Here is a 15,554-nt window from a genome sequence, read left to right as displayed (position 1 = left end):
TGTTTGACAGAAAATGTCGTCCTGCTCTTCACTTCYCTGCCATTCTGAGACAGTGAGGGAGGGGTGAGGATCCTGCTGCTTTGTGTRTTATATCCAGAGATACAGCTGCAGGAAAAGGAGCCAAGGTGTGCAAAGCAAGRAGCTTCCTGGACAAAAGACCCCCAGGATTCCATGGGGGAGGCATCAGAGTCACCTGAGGGCATGCAGGGCCACAAAAAACAGGACAGAGGCTGCAAAGGAGGATGGATCTGCAGGATCTGCACACAGATGAGCCATCACCCCCGAAAGCAGCACCCCAACACCTGCTGGGACCCTGCCCTTGTCCTGTCCTCATCTCCACAGCTCAGGCAGCACAGAATTGGGACATCTGACTGCAGGGAGGGGGATCTGCAGGCTGCAGGTCAGAGATGAGGCTCTCTGCAGCCACAGGACCTCGAGATGKGCAGCATTTCAAAGAACCCAGCCTGTGGGGGACAGCAGTGGGGATGGCACAGGTGGGGTCCTGAGAAAAACCTATTTCTGACTTGTGCATCCCAGTTCTAATAGAGAAAGTCAGTAAATGTCAAAATCCAGCAAATACTGGGTCAAATTCTCTTGATATTTGCTGTTTGAAAGCTTCAATGTCACACTGGCATAACTGCAGGGGGCTTTTGGAAACAATAATTTGCAGAAGCCTAAATAATACAAGCTAGGGGTTGGGTTTGGTTTTTTCCCCTCTCTTCCATTGGAAACTCTCCATCTGGTATAAACCAGCCAAACACTGGGATCTGAAACAAGACCATATCAAAGCCAATGGTAAAATTTGAACTGTAAATATCATAATAAGGCAATAAGGATAAATTATTAAAATGCACAGAAAAAATTCTGAGCATTATTGGGGTGATTCTTCCAAATGCCTTTTTTTTTTTTTGCCATGGTAAAATCTGAAAGATCTTGAAAGCTGGAATGACCACAAATTTTGAAGTGCAATTTTAAACAGCAATGAGGAACAAGGAGGAAATGAAGSTTTTGACAAGCCAGTGACAGCTGTTGTGCCATTGCAGCAAATGCCCTACGGTCCACACAAAGCCCAAACTGCRTCCCATCAACACAGGAGAGGAAAGGAACATGGGAATGGAGAAGATGTGCTGAAGTTATGGGAGAAATCTGTCTTATGTTCTGCAATAATCTGACTTTTGCTGTCTCAGAGCCATGACCTTTCMAAGGTTTGCTCTTCAGGGGGAGTTTCCATCCCCAGAGCTGCAGCCAGGCAGGGAATCTGCAGCCCTGTTATTCCTCACCAGCCACTTCCTCAAGTTTTCAGGTTCTCCCCTCCACATTCCAAGCCCTGTCTCCAAACACATCCCAGGGCAGCTTGGCTCTGGCTTTATTTACAGATTTTCCTGGCATTGCTGCCATTCCAAGTGTTGCCCTGCAGACAGAGAGATCGAGAAGAGCCCTGCCAGCGTTCCTGAGCCAGAGCCCTGCRCTGAATCTGTGCCACCACTGCTACAAAACCTCCTCTCCCTAAAAAATTCATTTCACCTTCACTGGCAAATTCTCCATTATTTACTTCATCTCTCTTATGCTCTCTAATTAGAGTTTGATAACCACTCTAATGAGCCTGAAAGACTGAAGACTTTGGAGCTCTCTGTCACCCACTGGAAAAAAAAAGTCTCTCGTGTTGTCCCTGTATCTCAAAATGTAATTTTCCTGCTCCAGCAGTGCCACCAGGACAGGGAACCCTGCAGCACCGAGCCTGTTGCTAAGGGCTTGGATTCAGTGTCACAAAACCCTGCTCAGGGCAGCTCTAATCACTGCTGTGCTTTCCAACCCCTGATAGCTCTAGAGACTGGCTCACACCCCTCCTGCCAGCGCTGCTGGAGCTGGGGAAAAGCMTCAGGAAATCCTTGGGGCTGATTTCCTTGTAGGGACAGCATTGTGCAAATTGTTTCTGTGCAAGTTCTACATTGAGGCTTACTTTCATTGTTCGTTTTTTTTGGGGTTTTTTTTCCTATTTTCCCTTGTCTTTGGACTGAAAGCTTCCATGGGGAGGATTTCCCAGCTGCTTTGTACCCTCTTCATAAGGGCAAGAGGCTCCTGGGTGGGAGGAGAAATGGCAGAAAACCAAGTGCAAGGCAAAGAAGAGGAGATTGCTGGGCTCTCACATGTGCTGACACAAAGTGAGTGCCCTCAGCTTTATCTGCTCACTCCCTGGCCCCTGTCACAGATTCACGTCATTACCCAGCTCTGCCATTTCCGAGGGGGAATTCTTTGGTTTTCCTGCGTCAAGGATACAACAAATATGGGCAAACAGTCAGGGTGGGCACCTGTTCATCTCTACAGGAATATTCAGAGAGGCTTTGCCTGGAAATCCCTTCCTTCTGGTCCTTGGCCCCCAGAACTGCCTGGCTRAGGCTTTTTGAAGGCTTTGGCACTTCACAACCACCTCAGACACAATTACAAGGTCACAAAACCTCAGTTCTCTSCTCACTGCACCAGCTCCACATTCACTCCACAGTCCACTGCAACTGCMTTCCACCTCAACAGAAAAACCTTCACAAATTCACTGCTGCTCTTCTCTCCCTTTCTCATTTCCCCCTCTCTGTGCTGTCACTGAATGCCTCAAACAGAGCTCAGTGTACACTCACTGCTCTCCATAAAATTGGAGAAAGAAGTGGGTTTAAGAGTATTGAGCACATGRAAAGTCTGCTCTCAGCTGATTTGCCCTAACACACGGTGTCTCAGACATTTCAGGCATGGGAGATCTTTTGTCCCCTAACACTGGACTTTTAGCCTTCTATACCCTGACAGCCCCACCACTACTGATGAAAAACCTCCCTGCACACTCCTCATCTCACAGATAACCCACCAACTTCCAGAATTCATCCCAACCCTTCATTTCTTCCTAAACTATGAAATATTTTATAATCCTTCTCACGGTGGTTCTTAATTGTTTTTAATTTTAGCAATTCCACTCTGGGTTTTTTCCACGCTACTCACAAAAGGCTTAACATAACCAATTCACACTAGTCTTGACCTAACCTTCTATGAGGTAATAGCAAATTTAGCTGCAAGAAATCATTATTCACACTAATAATTGATCCAGCTCTGGGGAACACTCTGAGATGCAACTGATGAATGAGATCAAGTCACACCTCCCATTTGGATGAGGGTGACAGTGGTTTCCATGGTTACATGGGATCTACACTGTAGGTGTGGAGAAGTCCTGGGAGGCAATGGGATGACAGTGAGGCACCCAAGAGTTAGTTTTAATCCACTTAGAACAAAGAGCAGCAGCCAGACAGATACAACAACATTAATAATGCTCCCAGACCAAYAAAATCCTAAGAAACTCGTGTAGCCCACACTGACCCTGCTGCAGGTTGTTGGGAGGAGGAGGAAGATTAAAGCTCAGGCAGAGAGAATCTCCCACCCACCAAGGGCAGCCTGCAGCAGGGACAAACCCAGAGCTGCACCTCTGAAAAAGGAAAACCAAGAACCTGAGAACAGCAACGCCTCGCCCTCACGGCATTTTACAAATATAGATCACCAAAGGGGGATGATGGGCAGGCAAAGAACGGCCTTCAGCTCAAAGCATTGTTTCTCTTTCAGACTGTGACCYGAAATGGATAGAAAACATAAGCTGGACTTAAAAGCAAAAGGCAAACATCTGTCCGTAATGACAGTCTCACTGAGTTGCTCCATTTATAAATCAGTTCCTCCCTTTCYGTGACATATCAAGTTGAGATGTGAGTTTCTCTCTGTATAATGCTCATTCACCAATTTTTGATGCCCCAGAGGTGGGTGTATCCATGGTGAAAATTGCCATTCCAAAGGCCACCAAGAGATGGCACCAGGATTTCTGAGTGCCACGTGCTCCTCCAGACCTCTGCAACAACCTTGGGAGATGCTGTTCCTCTCCGCCTCATCAATTCCTCATCTATTTTCAAATCTCGCCTGAAAACATCTCTTCTTCCCTTGTCTCTACCTCTTAATTTTTCAATTTCTCTCATCTACTGCTATTAACAGTGCAATGCCAATAAAGTGCAGTTCTGAAACGCAGCTCTATTTGCTCTGCAAAGCAGCGCTGACATACCATCAGTCTGAAATGAGATTTTGCAGCTTATTATCGATATTAGAACAGGTCATTCTTTGAGAGAAACCACACGGACCGTAAAAAGAATGGAAGAGAAGGAACTACATCAAACTGGGACACCTGTGGCTCCAAAATCACTTCTTCTATGCCTCATTTCATTAAATTTGCACAGCACTACTTATCTTAGTGCTGCAACCATGCCTGCTTCACATTATCTGAGTTTTTAGTCGAGTTGCTGAGACACTTTACAAACAGAAATATTTTCAAGACACCCCTCTTTTCTTTGTTGCTGGCATCATCTCATTCAGAATGGTATTTGCTGGTTTTATTTAGCAGGACTTCTAGGACGAATCCCATGTAGCTCAAGGCCAGATGGAAAGCAAGTCATTTAACTGTGATATATCTCCACAGAAATATTTTGTCCCTTCCTGTGAATTTTCTACACTGATCAAGAGAACCAAATAATGTCTGTTTATTCTCAAAATGCTGAGCATTGATTAATTCTGACCACATTCCAATAGAATCGTGTGTTACTTTRCAATTAAATATCCAGACTGCTCAACATGATTAATGACAAAACACAGACTAACAAGAGGAATTAAGAATGACTGGCTTTTGATGCTCCATCAGGAACCACTGCCAAATAAACAAAGGCATAAAGTTGTATATGGAGCATTCCTCAAAAAAAAAAAAAACCAACCAAAAACATCACAACAGCTTCCCTATCAGGTTAAAGAACTAATCATTATGTCAGCACAAAGTTTCTTCTTTCTCCCAGTTTCAAGATGAGAAAACAGAATCTCAGTTGTATGCAAACAAAGCAGGTATTACAAAACAGGAGAGTATTTTATATATATATGTATATGCCTGTATTCAAAGCCTAATTTGAAGCTATGTACAACCTCTTAGATTATATCTTCAGCATTCCCAGAATATATCATATTCTCCTTGGTCAATCTGACACAATATCTGGTTAAATAGAGCTTCTAGCTTTAGATGTGCTGTCTTGATCACCTTGACATTTCTCTCTTCACTGGCATGAGCTCTGCTTTCTGCAGTCAGTAAAAACCTCCTCAGCTCCCACTGAGAAATTTGGGATATGGGAATCACCTCATGGCTATGGCAGCAGTGCCATCATAATTCCTGAATCCCTCCCCACCTCAAATGACCCCTGAGCAATCACCAGCAAGGAAAAGACACCTGTGGCATTCTCATTGCTCTTGGGTTTTGAGCCCTGGCAGCAGATGGATATAATTCCACTTTCCAAATCTTCCTGCAATCATCTTAAATGCCCACCCTGCTATTTCCAAGTTCCCAGCTCGAGCCTCATCCTCCACAGCACAGAGAGAAATAAACATATTTCAAGACACCACAACTTTCTAGAGGCAAACATTTACCACAGGTGAAGAGAATTTGCTTCTTTTTCCCTTTAGCATGTGAGGAATCCAGATATCCACCTCTATTTCACCTCAGGTGAAAYAGAATTACATGGGAGGATTTCCTCCCTTTAATGAAAAGGGAGATTATCAGCAAACATTTGAAGCACTGGGACTATCCAATAAGCACCAAACATAAGAAGAATTGTGATCAAATGTCAGAAGTGGGTAATGCTGGACACGAGCAAAGGCAGATAATTTCTGCATATCACATATTCTAGTGAAWTAATTTGGCGCCATTCCCAGACCTTTTTTATTCACTTTCCACTTTTAATTAAGTAGTCAAACTTTACTGGAATAGCCCAACGTAGAAAGCCAAGTGTTCTGAATACCCRCAGAAAAAGAGTTTTTATTTCTGATGAATACTCACTCTTGTTGTAATCTTTCATACGAGGTTTATGCGAACACTTACTGTGAGCCAGCTCTGCTCAGTATGATAAATAGACATGCTCATAGAGCTTTGAAAAACAAAGACATTTTAAAAGACTCTCCAAATCGCTTTAATAAAACTGTGCACCAACCTTTTAACAGCAGAAAATGAAAACATAATGGAGRGAACGACTCAGGCACGAGTCACCCCACCATTTGCCATTTTCTAAGCACAGGTCTTCCTCATATGAAAGGAGAACAAATTCTGGTTGTTTTTTTTATTTTTTTTTTTATTTTGAGCCTCTCTGATACTCTATCTTCAACATGAGGAAGAGCCTACAAGATGTAGGCACAGCCTCCAAAAGACACTGGTGAGGATATCTGGTGCTTGACAACTTGGAGACAATCTTAGAGAAGAGACCAACTCCTGGCTGAGCAGAGAGCAAACATCTTCCACTGCCACATTTCACACCCCACAACACATCTAAATACCTCTCAGAACAAATTGGGAAAGCAAACAACAGAGCTGAAAGGGACACTGGAAAGCAGGAGAAGGGTAGAAGCTGTGGAACATAGAGGGAATAAAAAGGATGAAAGGTGAAAAGAGCAGTAACCATTGCACTGTGTGAGACATCAGAGATGCTACATTAGAGAAGGTGTTGATGGAGTGAAGATTTGAGCATCCCACACACGCTCTTATCAGATATCCAGCTCCTGACATAAACAGAGCTGAGAAAAACAGAACATCATCTGGCTTTATTTTAAACTGCCCMTGTAAGAGGTATCAGCAAGCTTTCTGTGCAGCACAGCATCATGAGAGATGGGCAACACAGCCTTGAGTCTCTTCCTCACTTGGATTTCACRGTGGTAAACCCAAGAGTTCTCTACACCTCAGAGAGCTCTGTGTGTTTTCCATGAGGCTTTTCCCTCAGTTATGGATAGTTCTGGAGAGATCCACAGTCATGGCACCAGCAACCTGAAGACCTCAAATGCCTGGCTAAAGCCAGTAAAGTCCATGAGTCACAGTCTCAGGGGAATCAGAGCTACTTGGCTCCTACCCAGAGAAGGTCAATTGGAGCATGGGGAGACTATTTCTAAATACCCCAGAGCTTTGCCACTGGGAAAAATAAATAGAACTATGGATCTTGTTTCCACRTTGGGCTGAATAAATAGCTCTCACAGGGCACTGTGCAGGGCAGATTCTTAAAGTGACCTTGGTCCTGCTGCTGCCCAGGACGGGGAACGGGGGTGTACCCACAGAGAAGTGGTGCATTTTCAATGCTGCATTCCTGGCAGCTGATCAGAGAGCCAGGCTAATCTCAGCTCCCACAGTTGCTGCCTGTCCCTTCCCAGCAAAAAGGCGAACCATGGTGGCACATAGTTACGGGGTGGGGAGGAGGTATCAAGAGCAAACACAAAGGGAGGGTCAGAGGATTCCTGGGACAACAGGGGAGKTTTCCTCTGTAGGCAGGTTAGAGGCTGGTGCTCTCCACAACTTACGCATTCCAAAAGAAACAGATGTTTTTATGACCAAGAACCACACCAAAATTTCAGCACAGCCTCAGCAGCTTTGGGAAGAGCTGCACCAGTGGTAGACAAAGCTCATGAACCCTTTTCATCCTTCCACCTCAGCTCAGAAAACCCATCCATAACTTCCCTACACAGCCATCTCACAAATTTTTATCACAAGCAACTCAAATCTTATTTGAGTCAGAGGATTCCTGGGACAACAGGGGAGTTTTCTTCTGTAGGCAGGTTAGAGGCTGGTGCTCTCCACAACTTACATATTCCAAAAGAAACAGATGTTTCTATGACCAAGGACCACACCAAAATTTCAGCACAGCCTCAGCAGCTTTGGGAAGAGCTGCACCAGTGGTAGACAAAGCTCATGAACCCTTTTCATCCTTCCACCTCAACTCAGAAAACCCATCCATAACTTSCCTACATAGCCATCTCACAAATTTTTATCACAAGCAACTCAAATCTTASAAGGACATTTTCCCCACATGTACCCACCTCAATTTTCTGATGCTGTGGGCTTTGAGGCTGCAGCTATTCCAGGCATCTGCCAATGATTTGCAATCCACTCCACAGTCTGTTCTTCTGGTCTCAAGACTTAAATTCTTGGCAACAACATCTCCTGAAGCCACTTTCCACAAAGAAAACAGCACCTCCAAACGAGCTACAAGCAGGCGGCATCTCCACTGAATAACAAGCAAGTGCTGCCTTTTAATAGGTTGCAATTATGTTTAAACAAAGTAAACCTGTGTTGTTCTGATGTAAAACAGGCTGTCTCCACCATCAGCTGCMCCTAGTTATGAAATCAGGCACAGCTGAGTGACCACCAGGCTTGAGCTGATTTGTGGCTCTTGTTCATCAAAACAAGAACAAGTGGGAGCCACGTCACCTCTGAGCTGGGTCACAGCAAAGATTCCATGCTCCCTTTGCACACTCAGAAATATATGTTTTAAGAAGAGCATAAATATTTCAGGAAATAAAAAGAAAATTGGGAAATTGGACTAGGAGTGAGGAAGCTCCTTTAGACAAAAAATTGATGTATAAGACATCTTTTTTTCAAAGGGAAAATAAATTTAAGATTTTCAGTAATAAATTAATAGGCTTATTAGCAATTAAATGGGCTTTGTTAAGGGCAGTTTTGAGTTTGCTTATCTAGTGTTTGTGTGTGAGTTCCAAATGGAAAAAAAAGGTCCACAGAAGAGTTCAAAACAATCCTTGTACACCAGATGAAAGGAAGTAAAAGCTAAATATTGCATATGGACAATGTGGGATCACTGAWATCAAAAGCAGCATGTTTCTCTGAAGGTTTTTTTCCCTTACAAGGGGGTATTTTAGAGCACTTTACAACCTGCATTACAGCAATCCTCAGCAGCACACCCTGATGCTCCAAATGTATCTCAGAAAGAAGCCGGTCTGTAAAAGTGTGACAGATACCAAGTTTTCCACTTCCCCCATGGGAAACAGTCAATGGAAAATCAAGCACTTTTGCACAAAATTAATTTTAAAAGCCTTTAGGCAGCCAGTCCCATTGCTGAACAGAAAACTTATGCTGGCCCAAGCCCCATGGCACATAGATCCTGGCCTATCAATAGAACCAAAGCTAACTGGTCTAATCACAGCCAACACTTCCACAGGGAGGAAAACAGGGAATGGAGTGGAACTTGTTTAGTTAAAAGTGGGCTCGGACCCAACAGTCACTTTTGGTTGCCYCAGAAGCCATGCCAGGGGTCTAACCCATCCTGGGCACCCCTGTCATACACAAAGCAGTTCTCCAGGCTCCCTACATCTTAAARTTGTTACATGAAGCCTGAGGGGAATGTTGAAGGATGCTCAGATATCCTAGGAATAACATCTCGGTGGTAATATTGTTTGAGTGGGGTAATACCAAAACCTCTGTGTAGGAAACATCTCGGTTTCACCATGAGGAGGAATTTCAGGTGCTTTGTCTAAGAGAGAACTGAAGCTGTGAAACAGTTMCAGGTACCTGGCACTGTGCTAGAAAGCCAAAAGTGAGTTGGATCCCATCAAGAAAGCAGCTGAAGGAAGTTGTGCATCTGCTGGGCGCCTTTGGCAYCTTATTTAGCAAAGCAAACTGCCCAAAAGATTTTGTGTATCTCCAGACATGTGGGCAGAGGAACAGGAAGAAAGCTGCATTTAGCAAATCACAGCATCCTATGTTGATGTGCTCTTACAAAACTCTCCTTGAAAGGCATCTGAGGAAATGGTCAGGACAGACATTTGGGGACTGACATTCARCGTGAAGATGAAGATATAAAATGGACTTGCTGTCTTCAGAAAAGAGCTATTTGAAACATGTGGGATGGGCTTCAAAGCAGACGCAGATTAATACTAGAAAGAACAGTCACACTTCAAAAATATCACCATGGCCAGGTCACGACCCTCTGTGAATGGAGGATGAGGCAGCACCACCACGATTCCCCTCTGCCTCCCCCCAGGCTGGTGGCAGCAGTTTGTGGCTGTGGGCAAGGCAGGAGTGGCTTTTTCTGCTGCCAGCACATTCTTCTCAAAGCCCAGTTGTGGCTGGGAAACGAGGGACCGTGCCTTGCAATCAAACTGCCATGGCTGTCTGGGGCACTCTACAAATAAAGGGCCACCAGCATGAATCACATGATGAATCACAGCATTAACKTGTCCTTCGGGGAGCTATTCCTGCCTCTTAAAAAACCCTGCAGATTTAAAGTCACTGGAAACTGCATACATTTCTGATTTCTTTGCCTCTTCAAGTGGAACCAAAATTTTATTTCTTGGCTGTCCTGGAAAGATGAGTTCCCTCGGGGCTGCTGCCTACCTGACCGTCCTGACGTGTCTCTTGCTGTAGGGAGTGATGACTTTGAAAAGCAGCTCCATGGCTCCATTGATGCCAAGCACAGTTCCCGTGGTAACTAAAGCAATAAAAGGAAAAAGCAGTCAGCTCTGAAGCAGGCAGCTGGCAGCACCGTTTTGAGGAGATGTGGGCTAGAGGAGATGCCCCTGGGGCTGTGAGCTCTCTGGGCACCCATCTGGACTCCACAGGGCCCCTGACCAACACAGAAAATGAAGTGCAAACCTGTCTGTGGACACAACCTGAGCCAAAATCAGGTGCAAAACCAGCCCTGCAGCTCTCTCCCGATTTTCCCAAAGCCTCTTTTCCTGTAGACTCTCCAGAGTACATAATTAAATAGGGTCTTCTGCCCCAAAAAAATGACAGAGCTCAAACTCATCCCACATCTCCCACATGCAACTCAATGAGGACAGCTCATTTCATAGTGGTTTAGAGGGTACAGTTTTCTTTCTGTGCTGTTATTCAGCAGAGTGGAAGTGGGGTTTGGGGGCTTCTGAATGCAGTTTAATTTAATCTAGGCCAATTTTCTCTTTAATCCTTCACTTTTTTAACGGACTAGGAACTTTTATAGTCAGATTTTGCAATCAGTTTCAATACCTAACACATAGCCTAGGTGTTTAGCCAGACCCACCACTAGGAGACAGGATATCTGTGTGTAATGAAGGGACAAACACAGCCCTGAAATACGAAATGGAAGCTCCCAAGGTGAAAGGATCAGTAATCAACAGCAGGCAGAAGGAGCCCTGGCTGTCTGCCCACTGCTGGGTTTTGGCTGTTTTGTAGCCATCTCAGTGGCCATCAGGGAGCTGCCAGAGGGCCCCATCATCTCCTGCTGTCCTCCTGTGTCCCTGCCAAGCTGCCCTGTGATGGAAAGCCTTGMAGGCATGCCAGCTACATCCACACTGGCTGGAATTCATCAGAGATAAGCTGGTGGACAACTCGTCCTGCCCCAGAGCAGGGTGTGGGCAGCCACACACATCTGGTGGCAGTGAAAGGAACAACCCAGAGAGGTGAGACAAGGACCCATCTTTACTGCTTTCATACCTAAGCACTCTCAAGGGTYTTATTTGGTTCTGGCTTCCCTTTAGCTCCATTCCATGAGCATAATTTTTAAGGCTGGGAATCTGCAATCCCCTAGTTTGGTATCACAGCCACGCAGATTTTCACCTAACCTGCCCTGCAGCCACAGAACCCACAAAGTCAAAGTTATTAATGGAGAGTGCTGGAGATGCTCCAGCAAAGGTGCAGAGGTGGGGTTCTGGGGTGTGACATTAACAGAAAGGAGGCTGGGCTGCAGTGTGCACCCCAAAAACTCTGCAGAAACAGCAGCTGGGCTGGAATGCAGCTGAAGCACGGAGCAGGGACATGGGCAGCCATCATTTGGGGTGGGAGGCAGCACAGGGTCACTGCCCAGCTGTGAAACCCCAAGAAAGRCACATTTCATCTTTTGGCTTTGGCTGCACTGTCAGCCACGCTCAGATTCCCAAATGCTGCTTCTCTCAGGAGAGGGGCTGAGTGCTGAGCCTTGGCTGCTTGCCTGAGGGATCCCAGTGCCCAAAGCCAGCTCCTGTCCAKGCAGAAGGGACCTGCAGGGCTGGGTGCCACAAATCTCAAGGTGCACACAGCAAACTGCAGGCAGGATGGACACCAAGAGTKATCTGCTGGGTGAGGGATGTGGGGAAGGAGAGGAAAGGGTTGGAGTGAGCAAAGGGAAATCTGTGCTGACAATCTCAGTGCCTGAGAGCAGGGAAAGCCTGTCTGAATCTACTGATCCCGGGAGAGAACGCTGGAAATCCCATTGCTTGAATCATTTAACACCAGGGCATTGCTGAGCAAGAAAAGCTGAGAGAGTGCACAGCTGAGGGGATTCCAGTCAAAAGACCAGGAGCTAATACCTGCTTCCTGGGGGACCTTGAATGAGGGACTGATTTCTGTCTCCCTCTGCTTCTCCACCCTCATGGAGCTGCTCTGAGGACTGACACAATCAACAATASTCAGACATTTGGCTATTATGGTAATGGGAAATGTATGGAGGCYTAAAGTACCCAAGTCTCAGAGCAAAAGAATTGACTGTCTGTATTCCAGAATAGGWGATCATTGCCATGAATATTTTTCACTACAGCACTTTTATTTCCATAGCTCGCAGATGAAATGCACTGTAAAGGCTGCACAGGCCCCTTGAGGAGCACCTTTTTCTAAGGTTGTTCTGGCTTTTGTGCTTTTCTGTATATTAATGGTGCGTGCAGGCACTAACCCTACCAGGAATAATGTTTCTTTGCATTGAAATGACTGAAAAAGAGCCCTGGCAGTTGTCACATAGAGGGAAAGAGGAAAATCCTGGCCCTCACCATTAGAAGCACAAACCCGCAGGACCCACAGGCAGTGGGTGAGGTGCAGGTGGTGGCCCAGATTTCTTCTTGTCAAGCTCAGGATTATGTCAGTGGCTTCTGCCTTCTGCACTTTCAGCCCAAACTTCCTGTCTGTGGAAATAAAGAAGAATTAAACCATTGCAAAGGCCAGGTTTTTGCAGCAGAGCTGCTTAAACACATTTGCACCAAATCTTGTAACTCAAAGCCTCAATATATCAATGATAATTATAATAAATCAGTATTAATCATGCTGAAAAGAGAAATACRTAAGATTTACTTTAAGTCATCATAGGTGAATCAYAGAACAGTCTGGATTGGAAGAGRCCTTTAAAGGCCARTCCAAACCCTTTGCAATGAGTTTTACTRGACCAGGTTGCTCAGRGCCCCATCCAACCTGACCCCRAATGTTTCCACTTTGGGCAACCCATGCCAGTGCCTCACCATCCTCATCATMAAAYATTCCTYCYGTACATCTTATCTGAATCAATCTTCTTTCACTTAAAACCATTACCCCTTGTCCTATAAAACATCCCTACTGAAACATCCATCCCCAACTTTTTTACAGCCCCTTTACCCAGTGCAAGGTCACACCAAGGTGATCCCAATTTGTGTCCCCCAAGCCCCCAGCCCCAGCAGTACCTCTCTGTCCCACCCTGGCCAGCAGGCGCAGCAGGGGCAGGAGGGCTCCGTGCTCCCGTGGCTCTCCCTGGGCAGCCGTGGCCAGAGCCTGCAGCAAAGCCTCGCTGCCCCCCTTGCTGATCACGTAGTGAATCCTCCGTCCAGTCCCTGGGGAAAAGAGGAGACAGCTCTGAGTGTCCTTTCCCCGAGCCACAGCTGTCACAAACCCTCTGTCTGCGAGGAGCACGCGGAGCTGCCGTGCCCTTCAGGCGATATTTGGGTGCCATGAGCGCCCCAAAATTGGCCGTGGCTCCCAGGACACCCCAGGTTGGTGCTTCACTGCATCACTGTGTGCTCTCCTGTCTCTCCAAACCCTCGTGCTGCAGAAGTTTTTCACTTTTCTGCGCACTGAAACGTGGCAGAGAGGGATAAGCAGAGGCATCGACAGGTTTCAAAGCAGCAAAAGGCTCAGTGATCTTTTCCTATATATTTGAAATTAAACAAGGAAAGAACTAAAGCTGCACTGGGCTTCTGCCAAATGAAAAGGAATCCTAGGGAAGCCTTGGGGACAGCTTTCAAATAAATGTAGGTCTCCAAAGAAACCACAGTCTAACCCTGGGAGCCTTACTGTGTTAACAAGCTTTGATCCAGGCTCTTGTTCAGTTCCCAGAGAAAAGCAGGACCCCCAATCCCCCATGGAGACCCCCCTCCCACCCAGCTGAGGCTCAGGGCTGCAGGACACCCAAAGAGAGCCCCAGAAGGGCAGATGAGTCTCTGGTGGGGCTCCAGGAGTGAGGAACCCACAAGGATCCAACACCCACCGATGCAGCCCCCACAACCTGGCAGCTTAGTTGGGCTGGGAATTGTTTAGCAGATGACATTCCTTGTGGTGGAGCAGAAAGGAAAGGAAACTTGATCCTTTTTTTTTCAGTTCTTTTGCCAATACTCTTMTTTTTTACATGGTTTGAGCACAGAAAGCGACATCCATTCCCTKCAGCCCCAAGGTGGAAGTGCCTTTTGGAGAGAGGCTGAACCCTCTGCATCAGAGAGTCCCTGGGCTCTGAAGAGTCAGGCTCCTTTCYCTGTCTCACAGTCCTCTCTCTGATGGCACTGGTGAACATTTCCAGTGCTTGACTGCCAAGGTTTATGAAATACTTTGCCACCTATGGGCATCTTTGAAACCAAAAAGAAAAAAGTGAAACTTTCTCTGAGTCTCTTTGTTTTTCTTCAAAACACTGAATAAGCTCAGTTTTCCAAACACGGGAGTAAGGGCTGCTGATCTACAGATACAATTTAAATTTTTTTCACTTTGCAAACACCTGGCCAAATTTGAATGCAAGTATGAATTAATTCCCTGACTTATTTGAGGACCCCTTTTCTGCCCCAGCCCACAGCCATTCCTTGAGCAGAGTTTTGCTTCCTTACCCAGAGACAGCAAGTCGGTGAGGACACTGAGAATGTTCAGGATGACATCCTTGTCACAGGAGCTCTGAAATGGAAACACAGCAATTGCAGGGATCAATCAGAGCAGGGAGCTTCGTGCTCTGCAGGGCTGCAGTGCATCCTGCAGTGCAGAGGCACTGAGATCCTTGTTTGGGTACTGAGCACTTTTTGGTGCCATCTGGACAGYGAATATGTGGAAACATATTGATAACACATTTTAAAAGCCTCTGACAGATCACACTACACAGTATTTAATATGCAGTCTATCTAAATTCTGAACTAAAGCTCTCTTATTTGGTTTGATCTGGCTACTCCAAAGTTGAGGAAATTCTGTATCACATAGAAATGTTAAATGTGAGGTGGTTTTCCWTTACAGCATCTCTTATTACTGGAGTTGAAGAGCAATATATTTAAATTATATTAATCCACTCTACAAGAAAATCTCTGCTCCTGTCTTTGCAGCTACAACCATGTGGAAGCCTTGAAGTTGGGGAGAAGAAAAAATCCCATAGCTTATTTTTAAACAAATGTAAYTTAAGACCAAGTTACTACCACACCTTGACATGACACATTCAGCTTTAGAGTCACTTTAAATTCTGCATTAGAAGAAATGAGATATAATGCACTTGAGGAGAAGGAAACACATGATATCTACCATCCATCTGTGTGATACACTAGACCCCTTCTTTAATGCTCCTCCAAACAGATTTCACTGCTGTGATTCAAGAATTAATCACCAGTCTGAGCTGCAATTTAAGGGATTTGGGTTAAGTTCTGGATGTCTTRATTTCTGAACAGACACAACACAATATGAATTTCTAATATAATACAAAACTTGCATTTTTGAGGCCTTGGTCCCAAAGAACCTCAGGATCACATAA

At 45.5% G+C, this 15,554-nt stretch overlaps 1 protein-coding gene across 1 annotated transcript in view; it reads right to left on the bottom strand.

Moving 5' to 3' along the window:
• The window catches only part of AGBL1 (AGBL carboxypeptidase 1), a 291,262-nt gene that overhangs the window by 220,645 nt on the left and 55,063 nt on the right, over positions 1-15,554 (bottom strand). Inside the window, exons 2-5 of the mRNA XM_057365794.1 lie at positions 14,656-14,719; positions 13,252-13,398; positions 12,592-12,723; positions 10,211-10,304 (exon numbers count right to left, since the gene is read on the bottom strand). Coding sequence (XP_057221777.1) covers positions 10,211-10,304; positions 12,592-12,723; positions 13,252-13,398; positions 14,656-14,719 — 437 coding nt within the window. The remainder of the gene's footprint in view (positions 1-10,210; positions 10,305-12,591; positions 12,724-13,251; positions 13,399-14,655; positions 14,720-15,554) is intronic.

This window comes from Malurus melanocephalus, unplaced genomic scaffold (genome assembly GCF_030028575.1).
Source record: "Malurus melanocephalus ecotype Western Australia unplaced genomic scaffold, MMel_1.1 scaffold_58, whole genome shotgun sequence".
Taxonomy (NCBI): Eukaryota; Metazoa; Chordata; class Aves; order Passeriformes; family Maluridae; genus Malurus; species Malurus melanocephalus.
Note: the sequence above shows the minus strand (reverse complement) of the source record. Positions and strands in the feature narration are given on the sequence as shown.